Genomic DNA, 22,013 nt, shown 5'->3' with positions numbered 1-22,013 from the left:
TGGTCTCGAACTCCTGACCTCAAGTGATCTGACTGCCTCAGCCTCCCAAAGTGCTGGGATTACAGGCTTGGCCACCACACCTGGCCTAAAGCTTATGCTTTTCTAGCCACTGACACTTCCTGTACTCAACCTGAAGCGCAGATGTGCTCAGGAAATTTTAAGTAGTTTATGCATTCAAATGTGACCATCGCCAGCTGCAGCGCTCTCTGGAATGGAATTCTGTCAGCCTCTGTTTCGTCGTACCCAGCTCTGTTGGGGTCCTCCTTGGCCTGGAGGGCTTTGAGTTGAATCCTTGTTTTTCTTTAATCTGTAAGATCCCCAAGGACACAGGCAGCAGCGCCTCCTTTCTCCATCCCAGGGCCCAGCCTGCAGGGGACGGTGGCGTGTGCCTGTAGTTCCAGCTACTTGGGAGGCTGAGGCAGGAGAGAGTTCACGGGGGGATTCAGCAGACAGGCCTGGGAGAGGGGTCCAGGCAACACCTGCCAGTTGTACTGGGGCCTGTTCTCACACCTGTCTCCCTGGTCTCCCCTGTTTTAGTTCAGAGGAATATCCTTGACTTCCCCCAGCACGTTTCCCCCTCCAAGGACATCCGGACGGCCAGCACGGAGGCCGACAAGAAGCTCTCTGAGTTCGACGTGGAGATGAGCATGAGGGAGGACGTGTACCAGAGGATCGTGTGGCTCCAGGTGAGGGGGCCCTGCGGGGAGTGCGAATAGCCTCCCAAGTAACTGGGATTACAGGCGCACGCCACCACACCCGGCTAATTTTTGTATTTTTAGTAGAGACGGGGTTTCAGCGTGTTGGTCAGGCTGGTCTTGAGCTCCTGACCTCAAGTGATCCACCCACCTCGGCCTCCCACAGTACTGGGATGACAGGTGTGAGCCACTGCTCCTGGCCCATTTTTTGTATTTTTAGTAGAGACAGGGTTTTGCCATGTTGGTCAGGCTGTTCTCAAACTCCTGACCTCAGGTGATCTGCCCGCCTTGGCCTCCCACAGTGCTGGGATCACAGGCCTGAGCCACCGCGCCCGGCCACACATGTGCACTTTCATTTCCTTTCCTGGCCATCCTAGTGTGACCCAAACACCCCATCGCCACATGGAGTGAGCTGGCAGGGCCTGGCAGCATGGCTGCATGGGCTCCTGCTCCCCTGGATGCTCCTCCCAGTATGCAGTGGGGCCTTTGCTGTTGATGTCACATGATCAGGAGAGACCCAGAGACCCTCCTGCTGCTGTTCATCCTCTTAGGCGAGGACCCCCGGGAATGCGCTGATGTGTCCCACAGTCTCAGGGACATGCAGCCCTAGTGCTTTGGTAAATACACATCAGGGTGGCCCATGATAGCCATGGATTGTTATTTCTTTTTATTTAAATACAGACAGGGTCTCACAATGTTGCCCACGCTTGTCTCGAACTCCTGAGCCCAAGCAATCCTCCCACCTCCACCTTCCAGAGTTTCTGTTGAGGCAATGAGAGGTTCCCATGCAGGTGCAGGAAAGAATCGAGTGCCTTTGCCAACTTTGCCCAGGTCCCCAGTGGTGATGTTTTGCAAAACTATGGTGTCATCTACACCCTGATACTGACCTGGGGACCACCAGCAATCTAATTCCCATTCAGCCATCGCCCTGGTGAAGGAGCTCTGGACTGATGTTAGTGTGGGGCTCTTCCAAACAAAGCGAACGTTTGCACAGGTTTTATGTAGAGACAAGTCGTCATTTCTCTGAGATAAATGCCCAAGAGTGCAGTTGCCAAGTCACATGCGGGCCGGATGATCAGGTTTTTAAGAAACTGCCAAACTGCTCTTTGGAGCAGGTGCACTGGCCCATGTCCTACATGCTTTGATGTTTTTATTCCAGGAGAAAGTTGAAAAGGACTCACTGAGGCCCGAGGCTGCACGGTACCTGGAGCGGCTAATCAAGCTGGGCCGGAGAAACGGGCTTCACCTCCCCAGAGAGACTCAGGAAGTGAGTGCTGGGTGTAGGGAGTGCTGGGCATGGGCAATGGTTGATCCCCGGGAGTGCTGCGCACAGGGAGTGCTCAGTCCCAGGGAGTGCTGGGAGTGAGAAGTGCAGGGCAGGGGGAGTGCTGGGCTCAGGGAGTGATCGGCTCAGGGAGTGCTTGGGGCACCAGGAGTGCTGGGTTCAGGGAGTGCTGGGTCCCGGGGAGTGCTGGGTTCAGGGAGTGCTGGGTCCCGGGGAGTGCTGCACTCAGGGAGTGCTTGGGCACAGGGAGTGCTGGGTGCAGGGAGTGCTGGGTGTGAGGAGTGCTCGGTCCCAGGGAGTACTGGGCGTGGGGACTACTGAGCTCAGGGAGTGCTTGGGCTTGGGGAGTGCTGGGTGCGGGGAGTGCTCGGTCCCGGGGAGTACTGGGCGTGGGGAGTACTGGGTGTGGGGAGTGCTCGGTCCTGGGGAGTACCGGGCGTGGGGGGTACTGGGTGTGGGGAGTACTCGGTCCCAGGGAGTACTCAGCATGGGGAGTACTGGGCATGGGGAGTGCTCAGTTGTGGGGAATGCTGGGCTCAGGGAGTACTGCGTACGGGGGGTGCTGGGCGTGGCCAGTGGAGCTCCCGTGGCCCCCTGCCCCTGCCTCCTCGGGAGCGTCCTCCCTTCAGGGCTGACCCCCGGCCTGATGTCCATCTTTCTGCTGCCTGAGGACCTGAACTCTGGCAAGGCAGGTCGACACAGACATGGGGCGCAGAGGCTCAGTAACAAGGGGAGCCCCTCCACCCGCTGCCCAGTGTGCCTGATGTGGGCATCTCAGGGGTGACGTGAGTTAGTTGGTGCAGAGCTGGGAGCACAGTGCTGAAGTCAAGCGTAGTGCGTTAGCAGAAGACCGGGGTTCAGTGGCACCAACAGAGCAGTGGCGACCGCCACTGGAAAGATGTGTGTCACAGTTCCCAGGAACTGGCAGCTCGCCACATGGGAAGCACGGCTGGGTCAGGAGGAGGTGTGCTCTGGGCAGGGCCTTTGCTGGGGTCCCTTGTGAAGGCATGGGTATAGCGGGCAGTGGGCTCAGGGGTGGCCGGCTGGACCATCTCAGCCGGCCCTGGCATGGGGGCTGCCCCTCATGGGGTGCCTGGCCCTAGGGTAATGGGGGCCAGTGGATGGTGCCCCAGAGTGTAGGGGACTCGAGACTGGTTGATTTGCACGTGAAAGATGTTTGCAGGCGAGCTGTTGGCTGTCTCTGGGAGGGGCCATTTCTTGAGGGCCAGCAAGGCCCCCAAATATCAAAGCATCGGAATACAAGCCCCTGATTCACCATGGTGTGACCGTGATGTGTGTTCAGTAGAAACTGTGCTTGGAATGCTGATCTTTCCTAGGCCGGCCACCTGGGCACCTGCTGTCCTATGACACTGGGCGCCGGCCATAGCTCCCAGCCAGCCTGCGATGGCGCAGGAGAACTGAAAACCCAAGTTACATGAGATACCCAACACCTCGTATCCGATAGCCTTTGCCTTCGGCGATCTCACCAGAATGTGGGCTGCTGGGAGTTCCTGAGCACGCTTAAGACAGGCCAGGTTAAGCTGTGATGTTCAGTCCTATTAAATGCATTAAATGCATTTGTGATTTATGATATTCTCAACTCACGATGGGTTTATTGGGACATACCCCTGTCCTAAGTCAAGGAGAATCTGTACAGGAAAGAAAGCACACAGTTCAATCAGGTTCCAGGCTGCAGCCATCGCCCCGTGGCTGTCCCTGTTCCGGTTCCCATAAAGCCCCCGCTGTCCTGGTTAGGGGGCGTCTCCACCTTATGGCTGAGGCAACCAAGACTCAGAGAGGCCAGGTGGGTTCGTCAGTGAAACCAGCAGTGACGGAAGCGGAGTCAGGGTCCGTCTCAGGACTCGGGGGACTGGGGGTCCTCAGCTCAGCCGCAGCGGACAGGAGCCAGTTACTGTTATTTTTATTTATGTATTTATTTATTTATTTAGAGAGGGAGTCACACTCTTGTCACCCACGCTGGAGTGCAGTGGTGCGATCTCGGCTCGCTGCAACCTCCGCCTCCTGGGTTCAAGCGATTCTCCTGCCTCAGCCTCCCGAGTAGCTGGGATTACAGGCACCCACCAACACAGCCGGCTAATTTTTTTTTATTTTTGATAGAGACGGGGTTTTACCATGTTGGCCAGGCTGGTCTCAAACTCCTAACCTCAAGTGACTCACCCGCCTCGGCCTCCCAAACTGCTGGGATGACGGGTGTGAGCCAGCGCACCACAGTTATTTTTAAAACCCCCTTGGCTTGTTGCATGCTCAGCATGAGTGGTCATGTGCATGGTGGAAGCCACAAACTCTCCCACAAGGACCAGCGAGCAAGGAGGGAGCAGAGGCAGCCCCGCCCGGAGGACAGAAGTGCAGAAAAGGTGCCAGGTCCGGATGCTGGCGAGCGGAGTTCCAGCGCGTCCCCGCGGCCCTCAGGGCCAGTGCTGTTTGCTCGTTGAGTCTCCAGAGCCTTCCCTGGCATGGCTGGGTTTGTTATGTGAGATGGCAAGAGGGGGAGACATTGGGAATTGCCCAGCATGGGGCCTGTTCCCAGGAGAGGCCCAGCAAGCCCTCAGCTGGTTCTGAACCGGGGCCTGCCTGACCAGCTACAGGCTCCCTGCAAAGTCCTGGGCACAGTTTCCCCTGCCGCCGCTGTCTGTCCTGCGGATGAGCATTTCTGCTCTGGCCCCATGGAGCTGGGCTCCAGACCCACCTGGTGGAGCTTCCAGCAGGAGGATCTGAGTCAAAGTCTAGCCCTGCTGCCAGCCTGTCACGTGTCATGTGGCCTCAAGCCACGTCCTCGTCACATAGTGGTCACCTCCCAGCCTTCAAGGCCACCAGAGGGACCACTCAAGATTCAATTCCTTTGTTGGTATCCCATATCACCAGGGTCGAGTTTTAGCTGTTTCTAAAACCAGCTTTACCAGGTAAGGGGTAAAATGTTCAAAAGCTGCCAGACACGGTGACTCATGCCTGTAATCCCAGCACTTTGGGAGGCTGAGGTGGGAGGATCGCTTGAGCCGAGGAGTTCGAAACCAGCCTGAGCAACATGGTGAAATCCTGTCTGTACCAAACATACAAAAATTAGCTGGGTGTAGTGGCGTGTACCTGTAGTCCTAACTACTCAGGAGGCTGAGGCAGGAGGATCAATTGAGTTGGGAGGTTGAGGCTGCAGTGAGTCGAGATCATGCCACTGCACTGCACTCCAGCCTGGGCAACAGAGCGAGTCCCTGTCTCAGAAAAATGTTGAAAAGCTTAGGCTGTAGGCTCTGAAGGTGATTCCATAATGGACAGGAGGGTCTGGAGCACTCTTGGCCAGGGCCACACCTGGCAGACCGGAGCACATCCCTGAGGTTGCCTGAGGTCACCCAGCTTTGGAGGCCGCAGCTAGTGTTGAAATCCACACTGTGCATCCTCGTGGCCTCCGTGTCTGTCTGTCCTCCACCTCCCATCTCACTCTTTCCTCCTCGGTTACCTCTTCTTTCGGCCTGGTTCTTGGGGAAATCCCTGAGCCCTCAGTGAGAGCGTTCCCAGGACCTTGCATCTTCCTGCAGTGCCCGCCCCGGTCTCTCCCTCCTCTCACGCCTCGCCTTTCTCTCCAGAACATCAAAAGCATCAAGAAGAAGCTGAGCCTCCTGTGCATCGACTTCAACAAGAACCTGAACGAGGACACGACTTTCCTGCCCTTCACGCTCGAGGAGCTAGGTAGGGGCCGGGCGGTGGGGCATGGGTGGCCGTCGGTCCTGGGACTCACTGCAGGCCTGCCAGGCCCTCGGGGGCCGCCGCTTCCTCCTGTGGGCTTCTGTGCTGAAGGGCGGCGGGAGGCCGAAGTACGTGGACCTGAGCGCCCTGGGCCAAGGGCTTTCCCCACCAAGGGCACGCCAGGGCCGTTTACAGCCAAAAGCTCGGAGCCCTCCTTGGAGAGGGCCGTGGTCTGTCCCACCAAGATCCCACCCTGATAGAAAATGTCCCTGGCAGTGGCGGAAGCCCAGGCCGGACGGGGCGGCCAAGGGCGCCAGTCTCAGCCATGGCCCTGAGGGAACCACAAGTTTTCCTTGAGACCCCACTTCCTGCCTGCCTTTATTTATTTAACTTAATTAATTAATTTATTTATTTTGAGATGGAGTCTTGCTCTGTTGCCCAGGTTGGAGTGCAGTGGCGCGATCTCCACTCACGCAACCTCCGTCCCCCGGCTTCAAGTGATTCTCCTGTCTCAGCCTTCTGAGTAGCTGGGACTACAGATGTATGCCATCACACCTGGCAAATTTTTTTAGTTTTAGTAGAGATGGTTTCGCCGTGTTGGCCAGGGTGGTCTCAAACTCCTGGGCTCAGGATCTGCCCGCCTCAACCTCCCAAAGTGCTGGGATTACAGGCGTGAGCCACCGCACCCAGCCAGGCCGGCATACTCTGATGGGTGCTATAGAATATAACCTCCAGTTCTAGACTCTGAATGTAGTTGCCTCTGAGGTGGTGGGTGGGGACAAGGCCCTCATGGCCCAAGGCCTCTGCAGGTGGCTTGATGTGTGGTCACCTGGGCGTATGTTCCCTGAGGGAACACTCGCAGGTCAGGCACTGCCAAGCTTGGCTGCCAGCGCCTTGCTCAGCCCCCCCGTGTCTCGGGCAGCACATCCTACCCTCAGCTTCTGGCACTCAGGAGACACGACGGGTTACAATCTGCTGTAAAGCACGTTTCCCAGCCCCAGGGACCCAGCCTGCCCCTCAGTGGGTGCACTGATCACCCACACCATTCCCGCAGCTGCACCATCCCCACAGCCACCCGCACCATTCTCGCAGCCACCCGCACCATTCCCGCAGCTGCACCATCCCCACAGCCACCCGCACCGTCCCCGCAGCCACCCACACCATCCCGCGGCCACCCGCGCCGTCCCTGTGACCACGCACGCCATCCCCGCGGCCACCCACACCATCCCGCGGCCACCCGCGCCATCCCCGCGGCCACCCACACCATCCCGCGGCCACCCACACCATCCCGCAGCCACCTGCACCATTCCCGCAGCTGCACCATCCCCACAGCCACCCGCACCATTCCCGTGGGGCTGCTCCTCCCTCCTGCTCGTGTTAGCAAGCAGAAGGGCTCGGTGCCTGACGTGCTAGAAGCCAATGCCACAGCACCAAGCTTTTCATTGCAAGTGACTCCCAAGGAGACTGGGCGTCCAGCTCAAATCTGCCTCCTGTGCCAGCTTTCAGGCAGTACTTTCATGAGAGAAGGTGTAGAGGTGGATTCTGGGATTAACAGGTGATTGGTGGAAGGAAAGGGGAGGTCTGGAAGGTCCTCGGGCACGCACAGTTATCTGTCCATGCCAGCTCATGGGTCCTGGGTGTGAATCCTGGGGAAGTCTGTATGAAGTGCAGTGGAAGTTCAGTTGGCGTCAGCAAGCTGGTTCTGCACAGACTCTGCTGGCTCATGTGGGTTCCAGCCGGTTTCAGCCAGTTTTGTTCTTGTCAGTGTTTCAGCTGCCTGTTTCTTTTCACGTTTGCCATCCTGCAAACTCAAGAGTGTTTATGGATTTTGGTGTCTAAGTCTTTGGGGCGCCGTTCCATTTGTCGGGCCTGAGGGGCCTCCCATGCAGGTGGCTTGAGTCCCATGTGGCCAGGTGACACCGTCACGCGGGTGGCTAGTGCGTTGGGTGACAGTCTCCAGGGCTCTCTGCTGCCCCGGGACCTGTTTCCCTTTGTGGTCAGTCATTTCTCAGGAGACGCTTTGAGATGGTCTTAGTTCCTTTTCTTCTGCTTACAACAGAAAACCTAAAGCCATGTAGTTTATAAGAAAAGGAATTAACTTGTCACAGCTCTGGAGGCTGAGAAGTCCCAGGTCGAGGGGCCATATCTGGTCAGGGCCTTCTTCCTGGTGGGGACTCTGGAGCCCTGAGGCGGCCAGGGTGTCACATAGCAAGGGGAGGGGGCTAAGCGAGCCGGTTCCACCCAGGTCTCTCCTCCTCACAAAGCCCCAGGCCCTCCGCCACATTAACCCATCAGCGCCTTCATCCATGAATCCATGAATGGGTTCATCCATTCCTGAAGGCGGAGCCCACGTGACCCAGCTGCCTCTTGAAGGCCCCAGTACCTAATCCTGCCGTCTCCCAATACCGCCATCTCCAACACCACCATCTCCCGATACCCACATCTCCTGATACCCACATCTCCCAATACTGCCACCTCCAACACCGCCATCTCCAACACCACCATCTCCAACACCACCATCTCCCGATACCCACATCTCCTGATACCCACATCTCCCAATACCGCCACCTCCAACACCACCATCTCCAACACCGCCATCTCCAACACCGCCATCTCCCAATACCCACATCTCCCAATACCCACATCTCCCAATACCACTACCTCTCAATACCGCCACCTCCCAACACCACCATCTCCCGATACCCACATCTCCTGATACCCACATCTCCCAATACTGCCACCTCCAACACCACCATCTCCAACACCACCATCTCCAACACCACCATCTCCAATACCGCCATCTCCAACACCACCATCTCCAACACCACCATCTCCAATACCGCCATCTCCAACACCACCATCTCCAACACCGCCATCTCCAACACCACCATCTCCCGATACCCACATCTCCTGATACCCACATCTCCCGATACTGCCACCTCCAACACCACCATCTCCAACACCGCCATCTCCAACACCGCCATCTCCCGATATCCACATCTCCTGATACCCACATCTCCCAATACCGCCACCTCCAACACCACCATCTCCAACACCGCCATCTCCAACACCGCCATCTCCCAATACCCACATCTCCCAATACCCACATCTCCCAATACCACTACCTCTCAATACCGCCACCTCCCAACACCACCATCTCCCGATACCCACATCTCCTGATACCCACATCTCCCAATACCGCCACCTCCAACACTGCCATCTCCAACACCGCCATCTCCAACACCGCCATCTCCCGATACCCACATCTCCTGATACCCACATCTCCCAATACCGCCACCTCCAACACCACCATCTCCAACACCGCCATCTCCAACACCGCCATCTCCCGATACCCACATCTCCCAATACCACTACCTCTCAATACCGCCACCTCCCAACACCACCATCTCCAACACCACCACCTCCAACACCGCCATCTCCAACACCACTGTCTCCCGATACCCCCATCTCCGGACACCCCCACCTCCTGACACACCCACCTCCCGACACCAACACCTCCCGACACCCCCACCTCCCGACACCCCCACCTCCCGACACACCCACCTCCCGACACCGACACCCCCACCTCCCGACACCAACACCTCCCGACACCAACACCTCCCGACACCAACACCTCCCGACACCCCCACCTCCTGACACACCCACCTCCCGACACCAACACCTCCCGACACACCCACCTCCCGACACCCCCACCTCCCGACACACCCACCTCCCGACACCAACACCTCCCGACACCCCCACCTCCCGACACCAACACCTCCCGACACACCCACCTCCCGACACCCCCACCTCCCGACACCAACACCTCCCGACACCTCACCTCCGACACCAACACCTCCCGACACCAACACCTCCCGACACCAACACCTCCCGACACACCCACCTCCCGACACCCCCACCTCCCGACACCAACACCTCCCGACACCTCACCTCCGACACCAACACCTCCCGACACCCCCACCTCCCGACACCCCCACCTCCCGACACCAACACTTCCCGACACCCCACCTCCGACACCAACACCTCCCGACACCAACACCTCCCGACACCCCCACCTCCCGACACCCCACCTCCGACACCAACACCTCCCGACACCAACACCTCCCGACACCAACACCTCCCGACACCCCCACCTCCCGACACCCCCATCTCCCGACACACCCACCTCCCGACACCCCCATCTCCCGACACCCCCACCTCCCGACACCCCCATCTCCCGACACCCCCATCTCTGGCATTAAGTTCCTGGTGCATTTTGGAGGGGTCGCACCCAATCAGAGCAGAGACTTGTGAGTGTCCGTCGCTTGCACATTGTCATGCACTAGTTGCCATGTCCATGGATGACTTCTGCTGCCCTCACCCTCTGGGCATCAATCGTCCTGCCGTGACTCCGAACCTTCCCTCCTCGCCTGTCTTCTTACTGATTTGTTTCTGTCCATGTGCATGAGGCTTCTGTCTTATTCTCGGGTTATCATTCATTATCATTTATCCCAGTGCTCAAATCGTCCCACATGGACTCTCGGGAGTCCCTCCGAACAGTCCCCGTGTCCTTGTAATGCACCTGCTGTCCTCTGAACCTGCTCTTACCATGGGGCACATGGTACCACAGGCTCGGCCTCTGAGCCCGCTCTTACTGTGGGGCGCGCAGTACCGCAGGCTCGGCCTCTGAGCCGGCTCTTACTGTGGGGCGCGCAGTACCGCAGGCTCGGCCTCTGAGCCCGCTCTTACTGTGGGGCGCGCAGTACCGCAGGCTCGGCCTCTGAGCCCGCTCTTACTGTGGGGCGCGCAGTACCGCAGGCTCGGCCTCTGAGCCGGCTCTTACTGTGGGGCGCGCAGTACCGCAGGCTCGGCCTCTGAGCCCGCTCTTACTGTTGGACGTGTGGTGTCGCAGGCTCGTCCCATGCTCTCCCTGCCCCAGCCCTCAGATGCTCCATTTCTTGGAGGAGCCCTGGTGTCTTTGAGTGGAGGGTGATTTAGGCACCAGATGTGTTCACCGCTGCCGGGGAGCGGCATTCCTGGACACTGTTAACAGTTAGGAAGCAGACACGCGTCTCGGCACCACACATGGACACACACACTCTTATGTTCTGCGTCTGTATATCAAATGCACAAGTGCAGCGGGGCATGCCGGCACACACCTGAGGTCCCAGCCACTCAGGAGGCTGAGGCAGGAGGATGGCTTGAGTCTGGGAGTTCAGGGTCACAGTGAATGTGAACTATGCATTCGTGAACTATCCATCGCAGCCTGGGCAACAGAGCAAGACCCTGTTTCTAAAAAAATAAAAACTTTCATGAGTCCACTTTGCAGCTTCTCTTCCAGTCCAGTGCTGCTGGGCCCCCCAGCCGTCTCCCTTGCTGTCCTTTAACTCCCATCTCCGACCGCCAGCCATCACTCCTGGGTGACAGACTGTTGAGATGGAGAGCTGCCGTTTGAAGGCCCGTGGTCCTTGGAAAGGACAACGTGCAGGTCCCGGGAGGCCTCCCCCTTGTGCTGCGGTCACTCGGCAGACAATTGCCAGGCCCACACTGGTGCTGGGGCACAAACGGGAAGGCGGGGGCTCTGCCGGCCACAGGACTCTCAGCTCCCTCATCACCACCCACACCCACGGGCTGGCCTCCCAAAATGTCCCCCATCTGCCTCTGTCCCCCCATCGGGATCATTCTTTCCACCCCTACCACCCTGGGGTCGGCGTGAGCTCCGGATCATTCTTTCCACCCTGAGCACCCTGGGGTCAGCGTGAGCTCCCGATCGTTCTTTCCACCCTGAGCACCCTGGGGTCACCGTGAGCTCCCGATCATTCTTTCCACCCTGAGCACCCTGGGGTCAGCATGAGCTCCCGATCATTCTTTCTCACCCTGACCACCCTGGGTTTGAGGTGAACCAGTCTTTGCGTTGAAGCTGCAAGCCTGAGGCACGGTGGCCCTGGCGTCTCCCGAGCCGCGAGGTAGGAACCCCGGAGGGGTTCAGTCCAGGATGCTGCCGCCCCCTCTTCTCTTGAGGCTGTCGGGCAGGGGCCAGGTGGGAGGGTGTGGCTGCCGGGCATCGGGGTGAGCTGTGTCCTGCCGGGGTTTTGTGGGTGGAGAAGGGACAGCAGGGCTCCAGTGAGAAGCTCTGGGAGTGGGAGTTGGGTCTCTCCAGAGGGACACACTTGAAAGTGGCCGAGCCGTGGGCTGCGTGCTGAGATCTCAACTCTGAGCGGGAGGCTCTGCCTGGGGGTCGTCCTTCAGGAAAAGCAAAGCAGGGCCTCCCTCTCCACGCGGGGCCTCCCTCTCCGCCCAGGGCCCAGCGTGCTCGGCTCTTCTGCTGTTTTCGTCTTTGATGGGAGGCACTGCCTCTAACGCTGGTTCCTTGTGCGGTGGCCGGGCCACCCTTCCCGCCACCCTTCTCCCTTCACACATGGGGGTGGTGACGGTGCCCTGGAGGCCCACGCTGTCCAGGGGTTGGGCCGGATTTAGCTTTAACCTCTCTGGGGCAGGAGATCCTGCTGTGAGGGTGCTGGGGGGTTTCCTGGTGGGGTTAGAGGCGGGACGTGAGAAACATGGCAGGTGGTGGCCAGGCTGTGGGGGAGCCAGGGTGTTTCTTGATGGGGTTACACAGGGGACGTGAGAATTGCAGCGCGTGGTGGCCAGGCTGTGGCTGCTTGCTGAGGGCCCCCTTGTAGCTTTCCAGGCAGAGGGGAAGCCCACCCCTTCCCTCCCACGCTGTGTGCAGGCTGTGGGCACATCAGTCCTGTCAAAGCCACCCTGGTTCTGTCCCCATAGGAGGGCTCCCTGAGGACTTTCTGAACTCCCTGGAGAAGATGGAGGACGGCAAGTTGAAGGTCACCCTCAAGTACCCCCATTACTTCCCCCTCCTGAAGAAATGCCACGTGCCTGAGACCAGGAGGAAAGTGGAGGAGGCCTTCAACTGCCGGTGCAAGGAGGTGAGAAGGTGCGGCCGGGGGGCCCCGGAACAGGGGGTCTGGAGCTTGTGGGGCCTGTCTGCTGCATGTGTGTGAGGCACCTCCAGGCTTTGCACTTGGATGGCCTCCCAATCTCCCCCGTCAGGCCCAGTGGCCAGCAGAGGCCTCCCTGTGGGGCTGTGCTGCGCCCTGGAGGTGTCTGTGCTGGGCTCCACCCAGACCCTGGGGCCACAGCTCAGGGCCCAGTTCCTCCTTCGCAAGCTGAGCCTCCTGCTGCTGCTCTGCGCATCTGGCCACGCGCACGTCTAGTCCCTCCCTTATCTGGAGCCGCCCTTCAGGTGTGTCAGCCCAGATCATTCCTTTTGTCTTAAATGATAGTGCCCGGACCTGAGCCTGGGTCCACAGGTGGGTTGTGACTGGGCCTTCTCGCTGTGACTGGTGTCAGACGGCCATTCCCACAGGGGCGCGTGTAACTGTCCACGGCGCCATGGCATGGTCGGTCAGGTGGTCTCTGCACGTCTTCCATTTGCCATCTGGAACAGGCAGGGGCTCTAGGAGTGGGCTTCTTGGTCGCCTGATGACACCATGTTGGTGCTTGTGCAGCTGGCGAAAGGGGGATACACGCCGATCACTGCAAAGGGATGGGCGGGCACTGATCACTGCAGGGGGACGGGCGGGTGCCCATCACTGCAGGGGGACGGGCAGGCACCAATGGAGGGACAGGTGGGCACGGATCACTGCGGGGGGGGAGCTCCTCGCTGTTCAGGGACCGGGAACTCAGTCTGCTCAGATGGGGCATGGCCTGCCCTCTACATGTTGGCTGGGAATTCCCGTTGCTGTTAAGCCTGAGTAGGTGGACCCGTGGACTGGGCACACCTCGACTTCCCCAGCACGCCTTGGAAGGTCAACTGGGCAATCCCGTCCTGGTCCCCAGGCTTGGGTCCTAGTGGCAGAGTGAGGGCCAGGCCAAGAGGGAGCACACGGGTGGGCTGAGTTCCAAGTCCCGGGGGATGTGCCGCCTCAGAGAGCTTGCTGCTGCTGGTGGTCGGCCTGGCTCCTATTTGGCTGCTGTGCACCCACCTGCCTGGTTACAGGTGGGTTTCCTGTGGACCCAGCTGGTGGGCACATCTGCCCAGGCCTCTGTTTCTCCTTGTAAACGCCTCACATGGGTTTCATGCGTCCTCCCCCTATCCCCACCGGCTTGGTCAGTAGTGCCAGTCCTCAGAAGTGAGGCTGTGTGCGTGTCATGTGCCGGTGGCGATGGGCAGAGCCCCTGAGACTGGGAACCAAGGCCTGGACATGGGGGTGTCCCCACATGCAGCGGTGATGCCCTCGGAGGCTCCTCGGACAGCCCCTCGTCCCCACGCCACGTTCCGTGTGAGGCCTTAGAGTCATTTGTGCCCCTTCTGGTTCCGAAAAGGCCTCGGGATTATGATGACACCGGTGGCATGACCAGAGGAGTTGTGCAGTAACACAGGCACAGAGGGGCAGGGGCCGGAGGCCAGACGGAGCTGGATATGAGCCCCTGGCCCCGGGACAGGGCGTGCTGGCCCTGGAGGTGGAGGCAGTGGCGCCCCTGGGTGACAGTGTGGTGGTGTCGGTTGCAGGAGAACTGTGCTATCCTCAAGGAGCTGGTGGCACTGCGGGCCCAGAAGTCCCGCTTGCTGGGGTTCCACACGCACGCCGACTATGTCCTGGAGATGAACATGGCCAAGACCAGCCAGACCGTGGCCACCTTCCTAGGTAGCCCTTCCTTCCTCCTCCACCGGGGTCCACATGGGGAAGGTTCTCAGGGTCACCCCAGGAACAGTCGGTGCTACCCCTAGAGCCCTGTCCTTTCCCTCCGTGAAGAGGGACTTCTGACGCCTGCCCTGGCTCCCTCAGTCCCCCGGAGGGACCCTCACAGAACAGGGAAGCGCCCGGGCCCTGGAGTCAGTCCCATGCCTGCACCCGGCCCCGCCACCCCCTCACCCTGAGCTAGAGGATGCTCGGCCCCTCAAGGGGTTGCTAGGAACTGCGGGCCCTCCCTTCCAAATGGGGAGCCTGACGAAGTCGCGGCCACGGGTGGGCGAGCCCAGAGCCATGGAGGAGCCCGCAGGGCAAGAGGCCCACCTTTCTGCCCTCCCCGCAGATGAGCTGGCGCAGAAGCTGAAGCCCCTGGGGGAGCAGGAGCGTGCGGTGATTCTGGAGCTGAAGCGTGCGGAGTGCGAGCGCCGGGGCCTGACCTTCGACGGCCGCATCCATGCCTGGGACATGCGCTACTACATGAACCAGGTGGAGGAGACACGCTACCGCGTGGACCAGAACCTGCTCAAGGAGTACTTCCCCGTGCAGGTGGTCACGCACGGGCTGCTGGGCATCTACCAGGAGCTCCTGGGGCTGGCCTTCCAGCACGAGGAGGGCGCCAGTGCCTGGCATGAGGACGTGCGGCTCTACACCGCGAGGGATGCGGCCTCGGGGGAGGTGGTCGGCAAGTTCTACCTGGACCTGTACCCGCGGTGGGTGAGGGCAGCGGGGGCGGGGGGCGCACCCCGGCCCTGGGTCTCCTCGGAGCCCGGCGTTCCCGTCTGAGATGGGAAGGAAGTCGTTGCCTGCTCCATGGGGCCTCGGGGATGAACCCCGAGACGTAGCACCCGTGGGCACACCACAGGAGCGGAAAATGCGGCTGTCCCCGTTTCCACTCTCACTTAGCCACCTGGACAGGGTGCAGCTCTGCCCAGGCCACAGTCCTTTAGGGGAGGGATGGCAGCCGGGGCCTGGCTGTGCTTTTCATGCTGCTCTGCACCAAGCTGTCTCTGCTGAGAGGGAGGTTTAGAACCTCAGAGGTGCCCGGCGGTCTGGGTTATCAGTCAGGTGGGCTGAAGGATGCGGAGTCAGGGACCCTTGTGGTGTCTCCAGTCCCTGCGGGGCCTGACGCTGCCTCCCTCCCCAGGGAAGGAAAGTACGGGCACGCGGCCTGCTTTGGTCTGCAGCCCGGCTGCCTGCGGCAGGATGGGAGCCGCCAGATCGCCATCGCAGCCATGGTGGCCAACTTCACGAAGCCCACAGCCGACGCACCCTCGCTGCTGCAGCATGATGAGGTGGAGACCTACTTCCATGAGTTTGGCCACGTGATGCACCAGCTCTGCTCCCAGGTGGGTGCGGGGCCCGGGCAGGGGCAGGGGCAGGGGCAGGGCAGGGGCTGCCTGTGGTCAGCGAGGCCCAAGCCTGGGGCTTTGGCTTCCGGCTGTCTCTGCACCCACCCGGTGGCTCCTCCATCCAATGCCACCCAAAGATGGTGACTCCCTCTCATGCCCGTGTCCTGGGGTTGCCCCAGCAAAACACCACAGACCAGGGCTTACACAAGGGGCATGTATTTCCTCATGGTCCTAGAGGCTGGAGTCGGAGGTCACGGTGTAAGCAGGGTTGGCTCCCGCGAGGTCCCTCCTTGGCCTGTAGACGCCACTACCTCTCTGCATCCTCATGTGGTCGTCCTTCTGTGTGGGTCCTCATCTCCTCTCCTTACAGGGACCCCAGTCATGCCGGATCAGGGCCCGCCCAACAACCTCACTTGACTTTAGTGACCTCCTTAGACATCCCGTCTCTAAGTAGTCACATCCTGGCCAGGCGTGGTGGCCCACGCCTGTAATCCCAGCACTGTGGGAGGCCGAGGCGGGTGGATCACCTGAGGTCAGGAGCTCAAGACCAGCCTGGCCAACATGGTGCCATCTTGTTGCAAGCATCTTTCCTGGCACACAGTCAGCTATCACTCCTCAGAAAGGCTCTGTCCTGTGAAGTCGCTGAGAACCTGAGAAGTGCGTGCAGAGCCGTCCCTCTGAGGGGACCCAGGGCTGGGTTCCCAGGAGCCTCTGGTCACGTGTTCGCCAACTGATCATTCCAGAACCTTGCTATGTGTGTTTTGGGTTCAAGACACCTTACTGCTGTGCAGCGCTGACGGGTTCACGTTGAACACATGGCCGGTGGCTCTGTCACCCACGCCTGAGCACAGCTTGCACACACAGGATGTCCCCGTGAGGCACATCATGGCCTCCTGGTGCTTAAGGAGACGAGACAGTGCTCTGCGCGACATTTGGGGCCTTTTAAGTGCAAGAGTACAAAGATGCAAACACCGTGCCCCCACTAGACTGAGAAAAGGACGCTTGCTCACAGAATGAGCTGAAGCGAGAAGACAGAGCGCGGCCCGTCTGAGGGGCGCCGCAGTGCTGGCCTCTGGGGTTTCTGTGGATCTTAGTAGGCAAGTTCAAAAACACGGAGTCCAGGAATGAGGATCCACTGTGTGTCCACCTTTCCTGGCTTCCCTGCCACACTCTTTGCACAGCACTCGTAGCCAGCACATGCGTGTGCACATCCACACAGGTGCTCGCACAGGTGCCCACGCACGTGCCTGCAGGCCTGCTTTGCATGCTGCTTTCTGCGTGTCCCTGGCGCCTGGCACGGCGAGTCCCTTGGTGCATTCCGTCGGGATGAGGAGCGTGGCTGCGTGGTCCTTGGAACGGAAAAGCCTCGGTGTTGCAGAGAGGACCTTGAGGATCACCCAGGAGTTCCCTCGCTGTTGGCTGCCAGCCATGGTTCCAGCAGGACTCAGTCAAGGGCTGTGCTTTTAGGGAAGGTTCCACATACACACACAAGCAGGGAAATGCAGCATGCCTTACAACGTCCCCACCCGGACCTGGCTGTCCCCAGGTCCCAACCCCTCTGGCGTGCAGAGCTTTCAGGGAGCAGTGGCTCCGTGGATAGGGGAGAAGCGTGGGTGGCCTCCAGGGATGGGGTCATGTGGCCGGCATCTTCAGGTGTGTCCTGCTGGCACTGGCAGCCAGCAGCAGCCGAGGGGCCTCCGGGTCCCGGTCGTTTTCCAGCTTTGGGGTGGGAGGGCCAGGCCCAGCGCATCACCTGTGCACTTGCCCTGTTTGCGCTGTGGCAGCTGACATGGGCCAGGCCAGCGGGAACGGGCTAGGCAGGGCCTGGGCATTCTGAGGCTCTGCCCCATCCCTGCAGGCGGAGTTTGCCATGTTCAGCGGGACCCACGTGGAGCGGGACTTCGTGGAGGCGCCGTCGCAGATGCTGGAGAACTGGGTGTGGGAGAAGGAGCCACTGCTGCGGATGTCGCGGCACTACCGTACAGGCAGCGCGGTGCCCCAGGAGCTCCTGGAGAAGCTCATTGAGTCCCGGCAGGCCAACACAGGTGCACCCGCCCCGTCTGGGGAAGGGCGCTAACCTCGGGTGGCAGCACACAGCTGGGGCCTGGCATGTGCCCCGGGTGGGGGTCAGAGCTCTGGGCAGAGTGGGCTGGGGCAGGTGCAGAGGCCAGCTCCCTCCTTCCCTCCTGCCCAGGCCTCTTCAACCTGCGCCAGATCGTCCTCGCCAAGGTGGACCAGGCCCTGCACACGCAGACGGACGCAGACCCCGCCGAGGAGTATGCGCGGCTCTGCCAGGAGATCCTCGGGGTCCCGGCCACGCCAGGTAGCCACCCTTGAACCGGGCACACTCTGGAATTTGGGGCCTCAGCTGCTTCCCTGGGAAGGTGAAGGGAGTTGGTCCCCATGCTTCACTTAGCAAGTGCAGGAGTCCCTGCTGGGGAGCCGCGGAGCGCGTCCCAGGCTCCTCGGGGGACAGCCCCAGCTGAGATGCAGCTGCAGGCCCAGGGTCGGGGACGGGTGTGCGGCCCCAGCCCCCAGGAGGAGTGTGTTCCCTGGAGCCTTTGCTTTGAATGAAGCTGGCGTTTTCTTGATTCAAATGTATGACACATGCTTTGTAAAAAGCCTAGAGAGTACAGGAAGGCCTAGGAATTTCCGATCCTGACGATGAGAAGTGGGCCCTGTTTCCACACACACCTGTTGTCCTGTGTGCATGTGTGTTCACGCACGCTTGCGAGGATCCAGAATTTGGAAATACAGCATGATTTTAACATGGGTGGTGTTTTGCTGGCTTAACACTCCATAGACTTTAAAAAATCTTTCCAAAAGCGTTTTCAGCAGCGTGGCCTGTGCTGTTGCGTGGACGTGCCTTGCTTCATTGACGCACTCTCATAATGGGGACGTTGCTCTGTGGCAGCTGACAGCCCCATTAAATGAGCTCCTGTCCTTCCAGGAGAGGGGGTGGAGACTTGTGGCCCTCGCTTTGTGGCTGGCTCTGGTTCTAGAAGTATCCGGCTGGTCTCAGCCCTCACTGTGATCCTCCAGCTTCTCCCTGTTCCGGGCAGGGGTCCCAGGAGTCTGGCTGGATGTCTTCTCCTGGAGGAGGAGCATGGGGTGGGGGCTACAGCGTGAACCCTGCCATGTGTCTATCCCAGGAACCAACATGCCTGCAACCTTCGGCCACCTGGCAGGTGGCTACGACGCCCAGTACTACGGGTACCTGTGGAGCGAGGTGTATTCCATGGACATGTTCCACACGCGCTTCAAGCAGGAGGGCGTCCTGAACAGCAAGGTACACGGGGACAGGGAGGGGGCGGGGGGGGGGGGGGGGGGTACAGGGACAGGGACAGGGAGGGCGTCCTGAACAGCAAGGTACACGGGACAGGGACAGGGAGGGCGTCCTGAACAGCAAGGTACACGGGGACAGGGACAGGGAGGGCGTCCTGAACAGCAAGGTACACGGGGACAGGGACAGGGAGGGCGTCCTGAACAGCAAGGTACACGGGGACGGGACAGGGAGGGCGTCCTGAAAGCAAGGTACGGGGGGGACGGGGGGGGGGACAGGGAGGGCGTCCTGAACAGCAAGGTACACGGGGACAGGGACAGGGAGGGCGTCCTGAACAGCAAGGTACGTGGGGACCGGGGACCAGGAAGGGCGTCCTGAACGGCAGAGCGAGGGGAAGCTGGGACGGGGAGGATGTCCTGAACAGCAGGGTGGGGCCGAGAAAAGCACACCTTTGGCCTGGGCCTGGATGTGCCGGGTGAGCCATCCCGGCCGAGGCACCTGCTGGGCTTGGTGCGGTGCTGCCCACAGCTCCTCCCTGGGCCCTGCAGGAAGCTCCACACTGGCCCCTCAAGCCTCGGGCTGTAAGTGCTGGGAGCTCCGTGTCTTCCCATACGAGTCCTTCAGGGATCTGCGTGATCGGCCTCAGAGCCACGGGCTGAGACAGACCCTTCTCTGGGGAAGGCTTGGCGTTTGCCATTCATTTGCTCCTCCAACCTCCAGTTTCCTCACTATGAAGTGCGGCCGTTACGCCATGTGAGCCTGTGCCTCCCGCTGACTTGGTGTGACCCAGGCTCGGGACAGCCGCCAGAGTCCCTCACAAGGAACAGGTGGCTACCATCTTTGAGGGCCGGCCCTGCCCTGTCTGGGTGCAACATTGCACTGGGCAGCCTGCAGGTACCTCGGGGCCACTAAGCCCAGGCGCTCAGCCGCTCCCTTTATAGAGGTGCAGAGGCCAGGACCTGGGGGAGCAATGGTCCGACAAGCCCCTGTCTTCACAGCCCAGCAGGGACCTCCCCCTTCCTGAGGCAGCCTCCAGCGGCTCCCCCTGCTGCTGAGGTGAGGGGGTCCCACCTCTGAGGACCGGCTGGGGGCTGTAGAGGTGGAGTCCCCCGGGCTGGGAGCTGGGACTGTGGCTCCCTGGCTCTGCAGCCTGCAGTCCGCGCAGGCTCCTGCGGGGCTCTGGGGCATTGGTGTCTCCTTGGTGGCGGGCACCAGCTGCCTCGCGGTCTCGTCTCTGCCTCACCTGCCCGTAGTCCCGCAGTCACAGCGCTAGGCTCAAACCCAGGCCTTTAGGGCGGCCCAGAGCGCGAGCGGCTCCCTCATTGTCCAGCCGGAGGCTCAGCCACTTCTGTCCATGGGCTCAGCCTGGGATTTCAGTGGGGGCTGATGGCGGGAGCCACCTCGGGAGTTTGGGGAGTTCGGGACCCTGCTGGCCCCTCAGTGCACACCCCCGCTGAGATTCTGATGAAAGGCACCTGCGCTCCCCCACCCGTGCTGATCCAGGCGGCCCCCAGGCCTCCCTGGGAGCCTGGAAGGGGTTGCTCCGAGGCCCCCTGGGCGAGGGTGTGCAGACTCCTGGGGTCCTCTGCCTTCCTCCCTGGGTCCCCACCCGGCCACAGTGCCCTGTCTCCTTGGCAGGTCGGCATGGATTACAGAAGCTGCATCCTGAGACCTGGCGGCTCCGAGGATGCCAGCGCCATGCTGAAGCGCTTCCTGGGCCGTGACCCCAAGCAGGACGCCTTCCTTCTGAGCAAGGGGCTGCAGGTCGGGGGCTGCGAGCCTGAGCCGCAGGTCTGCTGAGGCCCGGCACTGCGACTGCCCAGTCCTGCCTGCGCTCCCACCGCCCTGGTGCCTTAGCCCCTGGCCCAGGATGGGGCAGGCTCTGGCACAGCGCCTGGGACTGGCAGGGTGGCTGAGCAGCTGTCTCTTGCCTCTTGTCATTGTCTGTCCCCACCCGGTGGCCCACCCGGCTAGAGATGGTGTCCGCAAGGCATCTGGAGGGCTCTCATGGCCGCCAGGGCCTGGTCTTTGTTGCACTAACACGTCTCCTCCCTGGGAAACGTCCCTTGTCAGGAGATGGCTCTTCTTTGAAATGAGGTCATTAAAAGGAAACAGAAAAAGAGAGAGGCTCCCTGGCCTGGTCACTGGCTCCTGCGCTTTTTTGTCCAAGGACAGCGGGACGTCGGGTCAGGGTCCAGCCCTTGGGCTGTTGCCACACCAGGCCCTGGATTGGGGCTCAGGTCCTTGTGGGGGCGGGGGGTGGGGGAGTGAAGGTCTGGGAACCAGTTCTGCCAGCCAGGCCAGCCTGGGGGGTCTGAGAGACTTCTGCTTCCTGCCTGCTTCTCACTTGTCATCATTCTGAAACATTCCCTCCCCTCCCTGCTCAGCTCAGGCCATCAAGGACCAGGCTCCACTGGTCAGAGAGTCCGGAAAGTCAGGGCAGGCCCTGTGTGCACAGGCAGCCGGGGTGGGGCTGGAGGTCAGCAGCTGCCCACCCTCTCACCCACAGGGGAAGGCCAGGCTCACTCCAGCTTCCTAGGCAGAGTCTCTGGGGGTTCCTGTTGGACACAAGTGAACCTGGTGAACCAGGGCAGCTGCTGGAAGCTCAGCCATGGCCCTCGTCCTCGTGGTCTTGGGGACTGCCTGTGCCTGCCCTCCCTGGCGGCCCCACTCCCCTGGCTGTGGGCATTGTGGCAAAGTCTTGATCGGGGGTGCAGGGTCAGGGGGGCGCTTCCTGGACCCTCCGACGGTGCTCAGAGATGCCTCAGGGATGGCTGTCGGCTGTGTCCCCGCCTCCCGAGCAGGACAGGTGGATGCTCCCCGCCTCTTCAATCCCAGCACTCTGATGTTTTCTCCCGTGACTGAGTTTCTCGGGAGCCCCCCTCGTGCCCTGGGAGCGTCCCTCCCCAGTCTTAGTCCTCCACGAAGGAGGCTGGTCAGCAGAACCTGTGACCCTGTTTCCCGAGGCCTATGGGTGGCCAGACATCCGCCTCG

The 22,013-nt window shown here is 60.8% G+C and overlaps 1 protein-coding gene across 1 annotated transcript in view; it reads left to right on the top strand.

Annotated features, from left to right (window-relative positions):
• The window catches only part of THOP1 (thimet oligopeptidase 1), a 29,776-nt gene extending 8,633 nt beyond the window's left edge, over nucleotides 1-21,143 (top strand). Inside the window, exons 3-13 of the mRNA XM_030795854.1 lie at nucleotides 538-686; nucleotides 1,855-1,962; nucleotides 5,577-5,679; nucleotides 12,460-12,620; nucleotides 14,207-14,342; nucleotides 14,731-15,097; nucleotides 15,532-15,733; nucleotides 17,595-17,781; nucleotides 17,931-18,059; nucleotides 18,889-19,025; nucleotides 20,658-21,143. Of these exons, the coding sequence (XP_030651714.1) occupies nucleotides 538-686; nucleotides 1,855-1,962; nucleotides 5,577-5,679; nucleotides 12,460-12,620; nucleotides 14,207-14,342; nucleotides 14,731-15,097; nucleotides 15,532-15,733; nucleotides 17,595-17,781; nucleotides 17,931-18,059; nucleotides 18,889-19,025; nucleotides 20,658-20,819 (1,841 nt within the window). The 3' untranslated portion in view covers nucleotides 20,820-21,143. The remainder of the gene's footprint in view (nucleotides 1-537; nucleotides 687-1,854; nucleotides 1,963-5,576; nucleotides 5,680-12,459; nucleotides 12,621-14,206; nucleotides 14,343-14,730; nucleotides 15,098-15,531; nucleotides 15,734-17,594; nucleotides 17,782-17,930; nucleotides 18,060-18,888; nucleotides 19,026-20,657) is intronic.
• Nucleotides 21,144-22,013: the final 870 nt, after the last annotated feature.

Source organism: Nomascus leucogenys, chromosome 17, assembly GCF_006542625.1.
Source record: "Nomascus leucogenys isolate Asia chromosome 17, Asia_NLE_v1, whole genome shotgun sequence".
Classification (NCBI taxonomy): Eukaryota; Metazoa; Chordata; class Mammalia; order Primates; family Hylobatidae; genus Nomascus; species Nomascus leucogenys.
The sequence above is the reverse complement of the archived record's forward strand: the minus strand, read 5'-3'. Positions and strand labels throughout refer to the sequence as shown.